The sequence below is a fragment of the Onychostruthus taczanowskii genome, unplaced genomic scaffold (genome assembly GCF_017590055.1).
Source record: "Onychostruthus taczanowskii isolate IOZ18803 unplaced genomic scaffold, ASM1759005v1 scaffold7, whole genome shotgun sequence".
In the NCBI taxonomy this organism is placed as follows: Eukaryota; Metazoa; Chordata; class Aves; order Passeriformes; family Passeridae; genus Onychostruthus; species Onychostruthus taczanowskii.
Genome location: NW_024504786.1, coordinates 13,711,718 through 13,724,413, shown reverse-complemented (window position 1 = coordinate 13,724,413; position 12,696 = coordinate 13,711,718). Strand labels below are relative to the sequence as shown.

The 12,696-nt window shown below is 47.3% G+C and overlaps 1 protein-coding gene across 1 annotated transcript in view; it reads right to left on the bottom strand.

The window, feature by feature from the left end:
• Window positions 1-5,492, bottom strand: part of LMO4 (LIM domain only 4) — a 14,925-nt gene extending 9,433 nt beyond the window's left edge. Inside the window, exons 1-2 of the mRNA XM_041421634.1 lie at window positions 5,361-5,492; window positions 2,929-3,167 (exon numbers count right to left, since the gene is read on the bottom strand). Of these exons, the coding sequence (XP_041277568.1) occupies window positions 2,929-3,164 (236 nt within the window). The 5' untranslated portion in view covers window positions 3,165-3,167; window positions 5,361-5,492. The remainder of the gene's footprint in view (window positions 1-2,928; window positions 3,168-5,360) is intronic.
• Window positions 5,493-12,696: the final 7,204 nt, after the last annotated feature.

Genomic DNA, 12,696 nt, shown 5'->3' with positions numbered 1-12,696 from the left:
GGCTGCGCCCCCGCCGCGCTGCGCGGAGCGGCCGCCCGGGGAGGGGCGCCGGGCGCTGCCCCTTTAAAAGGCGCCCGGGCAGTCTTCCCCTCTCTCCCCCTTCCCCACCACTCCCTGCTCTCTCTTAGAGGCCAATTTTGTTAATTAAATGTTTTGTTTGCGACGCGGCTCTCATTCATTTCGGACACGTCATTCCGAGCAGATCTAAGCCAGCGACCAGATCTCATTAGATAAAACCCATCAGAACTAAGAGAAAATGGAGGAGACACTAATTAAAGCTTTTAATTGTGCGGATTCGCTGCCACGCTGCTGCTTTATCTGGCATCTCAAGGTTGGGAGGGCTGCGCTCCACTCCTCTCCCTGTGCGCGTTGCTCGCCGTGGGGAGGGAGGGGAACGGAGCGGGGTTTTCACCTCCCTCTTTTCCCAGGAACCTTGGCCTTCAATGAAAGCTGCAGCTGTAGCTCTACGGCCAATTTGTTTTCGGGTTTTGGGGGGAGAGAGGGAGGGAAAGGGGAATGTTGTGTTGTTTAAGTAACAACAAAAAACCCCACGTACAGTCTGAGACAGCTAAGAAGCTCATTAATAAACGGCCCTGTGGTCTTGGCCCGAAGAAGTCAAGTCCCTTTCACCTGGCGCCTGCCGGGCCAATCAATCCTCTTTCCCCTTTTGCCAGTTATGTCCAGCGCCCCGCATCTCCGGCTGAGAACTGCGCCCGTGGCTCCTGCCTGGGGAAGAGAATGCGCCACCACAGAAGCCGGACGGAAAACCAGGAGGGGAGAAGGATGGTAGAGGGGAAGCGGAGAGACTCGCTGTCAGAGCGGCATTGCCGCCACAACCAAATGTAACCACTTCAAACACAACAAGGGCGAGGGCTCGCTCATGCCAGCGTGACCCACGAGGAAGCCTGCGAAGTCCATTTCCAGTGGGAAAGCTCCAAATTAACACAGCCCTGGCAGTGCCAGGCCATCCTACCCCACCTTGAGCGTACAGTGTCCAGTTCAAGTTTCAGCAAGCATCTGTCAGAGTTATTTTTGCAAGTCAAATTACACAGATCTAAAGAGAAGTCAGGCGACAGGACAAGGAGATCAATTGAAACCCCTCATCTGATAAGGCATCCTATTCATAATTGCCTACATTAAAATAAACGAGTATTAATTTTTGGCAACACAAAACCAGAGGACTGTGATAAGCTTGCCTGAACTTGCCTCTGGGACACAGTGGACGCATCTTCTCTTTTTAATTAGTAGCAATCAGACATGAGGGTTTGTTTGATGGTGTTGGTCGAGTGATGAATCTCTACTATTCAGTGCATCTTAACAGTAGTGTCAATTTTTCCACTTCAAACAAGACTGTTTCTCTAACACTGTTCTGCTCTATTTAGTTACTATTCTGCCAAACTTAGGCTTGTTGCTTAGGATGATGACCAAAAAGCACCATTGTGCACCCACAATGTGTTGATTTTTTAGCATTTCTCTGTAAAAATACCTCTGAAACTAGCAAAGCTAAGGATTCCTCAGGCATAGCACAGGACCTGTTTCACGTACTTAACTACACGAAGCCACGGCCACGTACCAGGGCAGAGACTCCACTATCAGAGTGACCAAATCTTAACTCCATCCTCCCAACTACAGAGGTCCCCGTGCACAACCCGCATCTTCTCAAACCTAAATTTTACAACATAACCAAACTTGTAACATTTGATGGCTGCTTTTGGTGGGTTTTTTTTTTAATTCAGAAAGGAAAAAAAAGTGCCGCTTCTTGGCCATCAGAAAGAAGGGAAATCCTGGGTTAACTCTTGACATTTACTATTAATGAGGAGCCAGAAGCATTTAAACAGAACACAATTTGTTTTAACTAAGCATTTCTGTGATGCTGGGAAGGTATGGGGCTTTTTTGTTGTTTTTTTTAATTACTGAATGTTGAAACAGAACACCTCCTTGAAGCATTCATGTGCATCAGTCTATCAAATCATTTACTCAAATTAAATGTGTAATCCTTCAAAATGCCTCCTTTTAAATTAATGAGTTTAAGTAGCTTGAGTTCACCTGAAAAGATCGTACGGGCACCTGACCTCATGAATTCTATTAATTATATTGGAAACTTGTTGGAAGGGATACTCTGCATAATCTTACTGCACCCCAACAGATGCGAGATTAGTGAGGCTTAGTTCCCCCTACCCAAATCTGTGGCATTTAAAGCAAACAGCTTCAAAAGAGGAAGAGATAAGAAATAAAGGGCAAGAGCATATACCTCCTCTGCTATCTCCTGCATTGTCTGCACTGGAAGTTAAGAGAAATATCGGTTCAAAGCTTCTCTGTAACAATGCTGAGACAAACATCTACCACTGTTTTTTTGCTATAAGTAGAATCCATGGCCCTCCAACTGATGGTTAATCAGCTCTTTCACAAGGAGAACAGAGAATGACTCATTCTGTTTCCACTCAAAGGAGTTTAAAGGTGCTTATGTAAATATCATAATTAATCAGATACTAAAGGCAGGCATTTCATTATTTAGCACCTCTGCCACAGCCTTATTTAAGCCCTACGATTTTAACATTTACTGTTCAGATATGCACACTTCTCCTTCAACACTACAACAAAGCAGATTAATTTAGCCTCTCTGATTGCTGTTTATTTTTAGTTAGGACTTGTTTTATGCTGACAAACCACTTTAAAGTTACAGTCGTCGTTCAGCCCCCCCCAACTCTTTCCTCCACTTGGCAGTCGCAACTCGCCCTGGGCTAGGCGCTAACATCCGCACCCGCACGTCTCTCCCTCCTAACGAAGGAGCCATCCTGAGCCAGCCCACCTCTCTGCCCTGCAGACACCCACCACGAGAAATAAAGGGACGGGGGGAAAGAGAAAAATGGAGAAAAAGGCAGAAGGAAAGGGGGAAAGCTGTCCTCACCAGCCTGGCCATCGCCTCACCTGATGTAGTCGTTTCTGCAGAGAATCATGCCGCTCTTGGTGTAGCAGGAGGTGCCGATGTCCCCCAGCTGGGCCTGGCAGCAGGAGCACTTGAGGCAGCGGCTGTGCCAGTAGCTGTCCATGGCGTAGAGCAGGAAGCGGTCGGCGATCTTCCCCCCGCAGCCGGCGCACCTCTTCCAGGAGAGGGAGCCCGCCGTGACCGGGGGCGGCTGCGCGCTGCCGCCGGGGTTCACCATGGCCTGCGCGGAGAGAGGGGCGGGGGCGGGTCAGCGCCGGGCCGGGCCCTGCGGGGGCAGCGCGGCCGGGCCGGGCAGAGCGAGCGCAACCCGCCGCCCCCCCGCTCCGGGCTTGTGCAGCTGCAGCTCACAAGTCAGGAACAGTCCCGGGGTTTGTTTTGCTTATGAAAAAAAGTGTGTGAAGAGTGGAGGGGAAAAAAAAAAAAAAAAAGTTGTGAAACAGGTTTTTCAGTCTAGGAGAGGCTCCGCAGGCTCGGGGCGGTAACGAGGGGCTCCGGACCGGCCCTCGAGGCCTTGGGATTTTATTTTCTGTAGTTTTATTTTGGAGAACTAAAAACACCCCGAGAAAACACTCCAGATTGAGGACACTGGCCCGAATAATAGATCATTGAACTTTAGGACGCCTGTTAACTTCCTACACAAACATACTCAACTTTTGTCTCGCTAATCTGCCCTTGATCAGCAGTTTAAATGCTAAAGCTTTGTTACTTAAAAAAAAAAAAAAAATAAAAAAAAAAAAAAAAAAAAAAAAAAAAAAAAAAAAGGAAAAAAAAAGAAAAAAAAGTTTACCAACCCTAGGAAAGCAGTAATGAAGTGCATCACTCCGGCTGCGGTTACTCTGGCCGCCCCCGAAACTGCTACGAAGAGCATTTTTCACTTTCTAATAAATGCTTTATGCAAGCAGGACAACCGAGAGATAATATAGGAATCAATTCATAAAGCTTACTCTAAACCGATTAATTTGTTGCCTTCAATCCAGGGTCCAATAAACTCCCGGTGTTCCTCTAGTCACTTATACTATAAAAAGATCAAGTTATTTACTGCCAATTAAGCAGCATGTTTTGTCTTTGTCCTTTGTAAGCCGTATGTGCTCATGCCGAGGCATCTGGCTATCTGCTAAGGACCTTCAGACTGATACGTCCAGAGCAGCGAGGACGAACTTTTCCTGACACTGGCCCAACTCGGCTGCAGGAGGAGAACTGAGGCCGATTTAAACACACATTTCCTCAGAAAGAGTACCTGGAGGTATGTCCAGTGACCGCACAATAAACCAGGAGAACTGCACCAATTAAGCTGTAACAAAAACCCCGAGACTTTGGAAAGAAAACCACTCTAAAAGCCATTAGCATTGCATTTATCCGAACGCATCGTGTACCTTTATGTAAATTGATTTCTGATGCATTTGTTCAAGGAATTGCCTTTTGTTACAGTTTCCAGCTACAGCCTAATGAATCTGCATTTCCTGCTCTGAGTCTTTAAACCGTTTTCCTATGCTTTAAATCACTTCGGATTTCTTAAAAGAAAGAAAAAGGCTCCGTGCCACCACCTTAACCTGTCTTTGTCGAAGACAAATATGTATAAATATAAAATGGGAAACGTTACACTGAGAAAACCATCCAGTAACCCCATTAAGCTAAAGCTCTTAAGGACAAGCAATACCTTAATGCTGATTAAATCTAAAAAGATGAATCAAGAGGACTGACCAGAAAGTGACTCCCTTGATAACTAAGGACGGGCCCTCATCAAGTTTCATTTAGAGTTGGGGGGGGAAAGCTTTTAACTTAAATAGGCTTACTCTAGTAATTACAGAGCCAAGCAATTTTGGTCCTGGGATAGGAGTCAGTGAAATAGAAAGCAGAGCTAGAAGCTAGAGGCAAAATACCCCCCTTTTAACAGCGTCTCTGGTGCTTTTTTAATGGAGACCAAGGGAGGGACAAGCGGAGAGCTGGAAATTTGTAGTACAAAAATGGATGCTTAATTCATGTCTTGGTTTTAATTAGGTGATTCACCGATTTTCTCCTGGATTGAAACAAAAGACTGTGTGTGGGGCAGGAAGGGAACCGGAGAGGAGAGAAATACAGAGCTCACTTTGATCTTTTCTGCCACTGTTTCAGAGCAGTGTTTACTACAGGGGAAGCGGGTGCCCCAGCCTCCCCCCACCCACCCCNCCCCCCCGTCCCCTCCATTCACAGCCGAGGCAGGCAGAGCCCTTTCCCGGCGGCAGCTGGGAAGGGGGGTAAGGGAAGGCGCTCCAGCGGCGGCCGCCGCCAGGCTTTGTACGGGGGGCCGCGACAATGCCCGGGGTCCGCGGCACCCCGCTCCGCGCCCTCCGCCCGGCGGGCAGCGGGACGGCGGCGGGCGGGCACCGCGCACACGAACGCTGCGAGACACCGGGGAGCGACCGGCACTTCTTACCTGCTTCCCCTCTATATTGCAGAAGGCCGGGGAGCGCCGCTCGGGGTGCCTGAAGAGATCTTCTTGCAAAGAAATAAGCACAGCGCTCGCCCTCTCGCCGGCTGGAGGGAGCCCCCCGCCCGCCAAGGGGCAGCCCAGGCTGGAAAAATATAGATATTGCTACGAGAGGCGTCTGCCCGGGTCCTTCCTCCAGCTCCCGCTTCCCGGGAGGGGAGCTGCAGAGCTCGGTCCCCGCCGCTGAGCCGCACACGCAGGGCGCCGCCGCCGCTCGATGCTGCAATCGCCGGGCAAGTTTGGCAATGTGGCTTCACTTTGTGCCGCTTCCCCCCGCTCCCCCACCTCCGCCCCCTCTCCGGGCTGCGGCGGCTCCCGAGCCTCCCGCGGCGCGGAGCTGGCCGGCCGCGGCCCGCCGGAGCGCCTCAGCGGAGCGGGCGGGAGCCGGCGAGTTTGAGCGGGGCCGGGCGCGGAGCTGCTGCCGGGATCCTGCGGCGGCGGCGCTGGCGGGGCGCGGGGGGCGGCCCTTGTGCCCGTCTAAGCGTGAGGCTGCAAGTGCGTGTGTGCCCGCACGGTGCGCGTGTGCCCGCTGCCCTCACACATGTGTTACTGACAGAGCAGAATCCCAACTACACTCCGGCTCGGCGCCCTCGTCAGTCCGCCGCAGCCAATCCGCCCCCGGCTTGTTCAGGCGGAATAATAAAACCTGCCAATCCCCGGGAAGACAAAGGAATGAGTGAGAGGGGAGGGAAAAAAAAAAAAAAAAAAAAAAAAGAGAGAGAGGAAGGGAGGGGGCGAGGAGGAGGAGGAGAATAGAGAGGAAGGAGGGAGTCAGGTGGGCAGCGCTGGCCGCGCCGTCCGCCCGGGCGCTGAGGGGAGGCGCGCGACTGTGAGGGCTGTGAGGGCACCGTGTCCGTCCCGTCTCGCCCCGCCCGCCAGCTCCCGGCACCAGTTGAGAAACTTGGCGGCGAGGGGTCATCACGGCTGTCCCGGAGGGCAGGCCCGCTCCTCCCGGGGAGCGATGTCCGTCGGAGCCTTTCCCGGCCGCTGGCGCTTCCCCCGCCACCGCGGCCCTGCCGTGCCGGGGGAGGCGCCGAGGGGAGGCGCGGCCGCAGCAGCCGCTGCTTGCCGCCTTCGTGGCGCCCCCCGCTGCCGCGTCCGCCCCGGTGCCCGCACCCCGTCCTGGGATCCCGCGCTGGGGCGGGGAGAGGCGGCGACGGGCAGTGCCCGGCTCGCCCTGCGAGCGGAGGGGCCGTGTCGAGCCGCCGACCGTCACACGTTCCCCGCGGGAGCTCCGCTGCGGGACTCAGGCGGGCACGGCCCGCGGTGGCCGCCCCAGTGGAGGTTTCGGTGGGTTAAGCAGCCGCAGTTGGCGGTACAGCTCGTCAGCAGAGCAGGCAGCTGCATTTCTGAGGGAGAAGCCCGGGGATGACGGCAAATCGGAAGAAGTAATGTTTAGTGGGGACGCTTAAAACTATGAAAAACCCACTACGTATTAACTGCACGCCTGTGAGGCCTAAGTGCAGCACACAGGATAAGCACGGCCGCGAATCGCTGGAACACACCCCCGGGATAACAAAGTGCTCCTAAACGCGGGTGCTGTCCCGGCACAGGGGACACACGCCCCCTGTCACCCCGCGGCCGCGCGAGCGGCGGAGCCCCCTCAGCGGCACATTGCCGGGATCTGTTAAAGGACAGAAAAACTTCCTAGCAGGAGTCTCTCGATTCCAGACCGCTGACGTAAGCCGCAGCCAATGCAGCGCCCGCCGGACGGCAGCAGCGCTCGGGCCCCGCTCGACGTGAGCCGCGGGCCGGGCAGGGCGGGGCAGGGCGGCCCCGCCGCCCGCGGGCACGTGCGCTGCCCTGCCAAGTACGCGGCGGTGGCAGCGTGACCGAGCTACGAGCTCCGTGCGCGCCCCCGATGTCGAGACAACAAAACATTTTAAACCTGCCCCTGCCGGCGGCTAACGCAGACGCGGTGCCCCGCACAGGTACGCGGAACTCTTCCCGGGAGCACTTCCTAACGAGTAAGCGCCGGCGCAGGAATGCCGCCCGCCCGGGGACAGCCTGGCGCTGAGCCCGAGCCCTGTCCGGCAGTGGCTGCCCAGGTGTGCTTTATCCACATCGCCACCTGTGGGTCTCCCGCAGCCCTGCAGCCCCGGCCTGCGCCGGGCACGGAACCCTGTGCCCAGCAATCATTTAGCATGAAAGGAAAATCGTCTACCTGGGAGAAATGTACTTGGGAAAGCGTAGGACAGCGAAGATACATTTTGCTTCTAAATATATGGAAAATAAAATATAGACATCTGAATGGCACCACAGGTATGATTTAAACACGGGAGAAAATTCTATTTCTGTGTTTCCCCGCAGACTGGGATATGTCCAGAGTCTGCTTAAAGAAGACTTGGAAGCTCATGGAAAGCTTCCACAGGGAAAGGGGAGAGGATCAGTGTTATGGTTAATTTTTTTTTAGCATAGGTCTATGAAATATATCATCTGGATGTAATCTCCATGTACGTATTACATTTAAACATACTCAGCAGTTTTAGATTTGTTGTAGGATCTGGTACAATTTAAAATATATAAAGCAACAAGGCATGCTACAGATAATCAACAATCCCTGATATTTTAGCTCTCTGACAGTTAAGAGCACAAGCACAGAGCAAATGCCAAGCTCAAATAAAATCTACATTGTCTAATTATCTTAGCCTGTAATGGCTGGAAGCTACCAAATTCAGACTCTGGGAGAGCCATTAGGACCTCTCCTTATTGGAAAAGATATTCTACCAAGAAACTCTGCCATAGGCACTAAAATGTTTACTAGTCTTAAAAATGAGAGTGATACAAAAAACAGGAATTACCTTCACAAGGAGCAGAGTTTAAAATGGCTTAATGATGTCTTCCAAATTGCATTACAATGTTCATATCTTTTTCTGAAATCTGATCATCACTAATTTTTGTGATTAATTTTAACAGAGGAAACCTTAACTGAGAGCATTTTGCAGAGCAATATTTTTCTAATTTTTCTTTTGTGCAGCATCTGCTGTTGCTGTGCTGTCATCTTCGTTATGTTTTTCATTGTCTATGTGCCATAATGTAATTAGTTAGTTCAACATCATCTGTGCTATTAGATGAGATGTTTCTATGGTAAGTTAACATAGTTCTGTGTAATGGGTAGATTTCAGCAGTAGGCATGAATGTATCCATCAACTTTAGGTCGATTTGAGTCCACAAGATTTAAATTCACTTGGCATGCGTTATCCTAGAAGACTGTTAATTTTGGCTGAATGGATAAAAAACACAATGCAGAAGAAAATCTGGCTGCTTATACTGCGGTACTGTTGGAGTCGGGGAAGGGAAAGCATAAAATTGCTGGCTTAGTAGTTGCAATCTGAATGTCTGGAAAATGTTACAGCCTGGGATCCATATAATTCTTAAACCAAGATGTGCCCCTAAGATACCAGGCAGTCCAGAATTCATCAGTTATCTCTCCATTCAGGTAAAGAGTCTTGGTTCTCTCCCTAAATCCTGCATTCCTATGGGAACTCTAGGTTCTCTCCCTGAATAGTGCATACCTAAGGGACTTTCTTTTCCTTCTCTCATTAGGGAGAAATGTTGAGGCTGCTGCTCTGAGGTCTTCCATGTGGCACTGTGCTAATCCATGTGTCTTGCAAGCTACACCTTTCGAACAAACACAATTCTGAAACAAACCCTCTGACCCCAGTCTGTCCAGAAACAGTGATGAAAAATCAACAGCCATTCCTTACTTTAAAGTAATGCATCCTTTTACTCACATAGGATCTTCTGGTTCAGGCCTCAATCAATTTAAAAATGGGACTGGATAAAGTATTTAAGTCGGATATCCAGTGATATGGCAGAGTCACATCCTGGCAGAAGCTGGGAAGAATCCTGGATGGTTTCACTCTTAGCATTCTTTTCTAAGCAGTAGACAGTGCTGTTTGCCCAAAAGAGTAAGATAAGTTACATTTAGAAATATGTGTATAGATTTTGACTCGCTTATAAATATATGAGTAACTTTATTTACAGGAACCCAGAACCATGGGAGGTAATTAGTAAGCACAGTTTGCTTAGGTAAGGGCTTGCAAGACCCTTTTATCATCACTGTATCTATATCTTAGGACAGGAGCCAAATAATATAAATGTCAGTAATTACAGATATATATTTATATTAACAATAAAGTCCACTTTTGGAAGAGCTAAGGCTGTATTTGTAATGACGTCATATGGCTGAAATTACGTTCACCAATTTGTCCTGTGCACATTTCTGTCAGGAGAAATTGATACATTACCACAAGCCATCAGTAGCAGCAAGTCCTGCAAGTGGGTTCTGTGACTACAGGCAGGATATCAGACTTTGAAATTACATATAATTTTTATTCAAAATTAAAACTCTCGAAAGGCGTCTAGAATATGTGTATGTAATAACAACTTCACTATATATTAAAAAAAATTGGAATACTATGTGAATTTTGAAAGAGGGTTTACATTCCACAATCTATAGGAATTTTTAGGCAAATCAGTTAACATTGATTTGCTACTCTTAAACATATACTGACAATTGATTTTTGTGGTGACATATCTGTAGTGATATTTTGTCTCAAATATGAATATTTTTATGATTCATATGTCTCCATCTTTAACAGGGAAAAAAGTCCTTTGACAAATACATAATATAAACTCATATAGAACTTACCCTTTGAGGTAAAAAAATGTTTTCTTCACAGATACTTTTACAGGAGTGGCATTAATATGTTGCCTCTCTTCACTAGTCCCCGTAACAAATGGAAGGGTGAGACAGCACAATTTGGTGCTGTCTGGAAGGCCCAAATTATAGGTAAAAGTAGTCACCAATCTACTTTAAATTTACAGTACAAAAAAGATCAACTGGGAAAGAATTACAAAAATAAAAATCGGACTCAATCAGCTGACCAAAATGCACTTACCTAATGCAGAGGTACATGTTTATAACACTATCATTTATGCAATGTGTTGCAATGAAAAATGAAAACTTTTAACTCTAGCCTGTATTATCTAATTAATTAGCCAAGTAACTTTAAATATGCAGAAAAAAAAGTATATTATCCCTGAATGAATAAATAGCACATTTAATGTTTTTTCATGGTATTGTCCACACAAAATACCTTTATAATTGCATTGAAATTATTTTCAAAGATGTGTGTCCAGTAGCAAATCCTGTGTAATTAGAATATCTGTCTGAGTGTATCCAGGAAATTAATTATTTACATGCAGCTCATTGCAATGGAGGAGTATGTCTGATATCTTTATGAAGTTCCCATGATCTCTGAACAGTGCTGTAATGTACAGAAAGGTCCATGACCAATGTTTTCTGCCTATTTTGCTCCTATCCACAGAGAAGATGTCTGGCTTGGGCTGCAGTGAACCAACGGAGGAACATCTGCTCGAGCTGTTTTCTCTGTAGGTCTTCAGGGGACATTCTCAACCAAGAACTTCATAGGGCCTTGTTGTATGATACAACGTAATGGGAAAGCACAGGTTTAGCTAATCCATCTAGATGTTTGTGGTGACTGTTTCTGGTGGAAATTTGACAGTGGGCATAGTTTCAAAAAGCTGAGAGAAAGCAAGGTACAGGCTGAGCACTGAAACACACACATGACAGAGATCCCCTGTTGAAGTTGTCTTTTTAGTTTAAGGGCTACCAGCAATGGCATGAGAAAATGGAGGGTTACAAAAATGAAGAAGAAGAGCAGCCTGGTGACTTCTGTCTGGCAGAAATGCCTCTATCGTATTTGATTTGAAATTTACATAGATGCCAGCAGTTATGACACAACTGTCACTTTAAGTTCACTTAACTGGACATGAAACAATAATGACAAACAATCAGAATGACAGTTCTCCTTCTATTCTGCAGTGAGGTTCTTCATATCTCAATTCTGCAACACTTCTTCTGTTCACTCCACCAGACAAATGTGTTTCTGTGATTGTGATTTCTCTGGCTCGGTGCAACACTGCTAAAAGCAAGAGGAAGAGTTTCTAAGCTTTCTATTTAGTTTTTCAGCCATACCATTATCAAAGAAAGAGTTTCTTAGTAACAGTTTTTAACATTAACTCTTTAATAGCTACCTTTCTGATGTAATCCATTATTTAAAAAGATTATATTGTATAAGAATATTACATTATTTTTAATATAAAAATATAGCTTTCTACTCTTAGGTTATTTTTCATAACTAGAGGGACTACTATACTCCATGACCATAACTCTTTTTATCATTCTAGTATGATTCAGTAGCTTTTGCTGTCTTATAAACAATCTTACAATTAAGAGCTAATGTTAATGGAATAGATTGTTGTCATAGGATAATGGTTTCCTGCTGCTAGATAAATGCTGTGGCAATGCTAGGACATTTATTGAAAGTAATAGTGAAGACAAAGCTAAGAGATTTATTTTTAAAGCAGGTGCCACAGATCCAGTGACACCATTCTGTTAAAATTGTTTTATTTCTATTTCACTAAGAGACTGATGAAGATGGAAGCATTTTGCCTGATGTATGCAAGTGCAGCAAAGTGACAGTGGCTCATTTCACTGTAACTGAATAAGCTGCATTGCACTTGGCTTGGGAAGAGATTTATTGTGTGGCTCATGCAATCAGAAAACAGTTTATCCATTAACTACAGCTTTCAAATATGTTGTATTTCTGTGAACAAGATGGGGCTTGATGCTTTCTTTCACAGAAAGAGTTATACAGGGCTCACAGAAAAGGAGGAAAGTGGGGCCCTTCGGTGCTTGTTCCACCAGTCATTCCAGAAGCCCGCGGGATGGCAGGCTGGGGAGAGGGAACCTGTCCACAGTGTGTTCCCCTCCTTCTGAATCAATGGTTCCTTGTCTCCCTTCTGCATTGGAGGGTGTTATCTCAGTGTTAGCAAATCAGAAATGGCAGGATTGTTCTTACCAGCACTGCTGTGCGGAGGATGGACAGGAAAGTTTTTGTGTAGTCTAGTGTTTCCTTTGTCTTTGCATTCTGAGGATCTCGAGGTTCTGGAAAATTTGCCTTCTTCCTTTTCCATGACTTTCAAAATTACTCACCCCTGAATTCTCCAACAAGAACTGTGAAAAACAGAGCTTGTAGAGCTTCATAGGCCCTCTATCTGCTCTTGTGGAATTGCAATAAAACACCTTGATTGCCCCAAATATACAGATCCTACAAAACTGGAGTCAGTTGTCAGGAAGTACATGGAATCCGTTCAATTCAATGAGCTTCCTCTGGACAGATATGCCCTAATTGCCCGACTTAGGCTTCAGCAAATCCTTTGTCTTTTCTTTTGAACTGTGGAGCAGCTATTC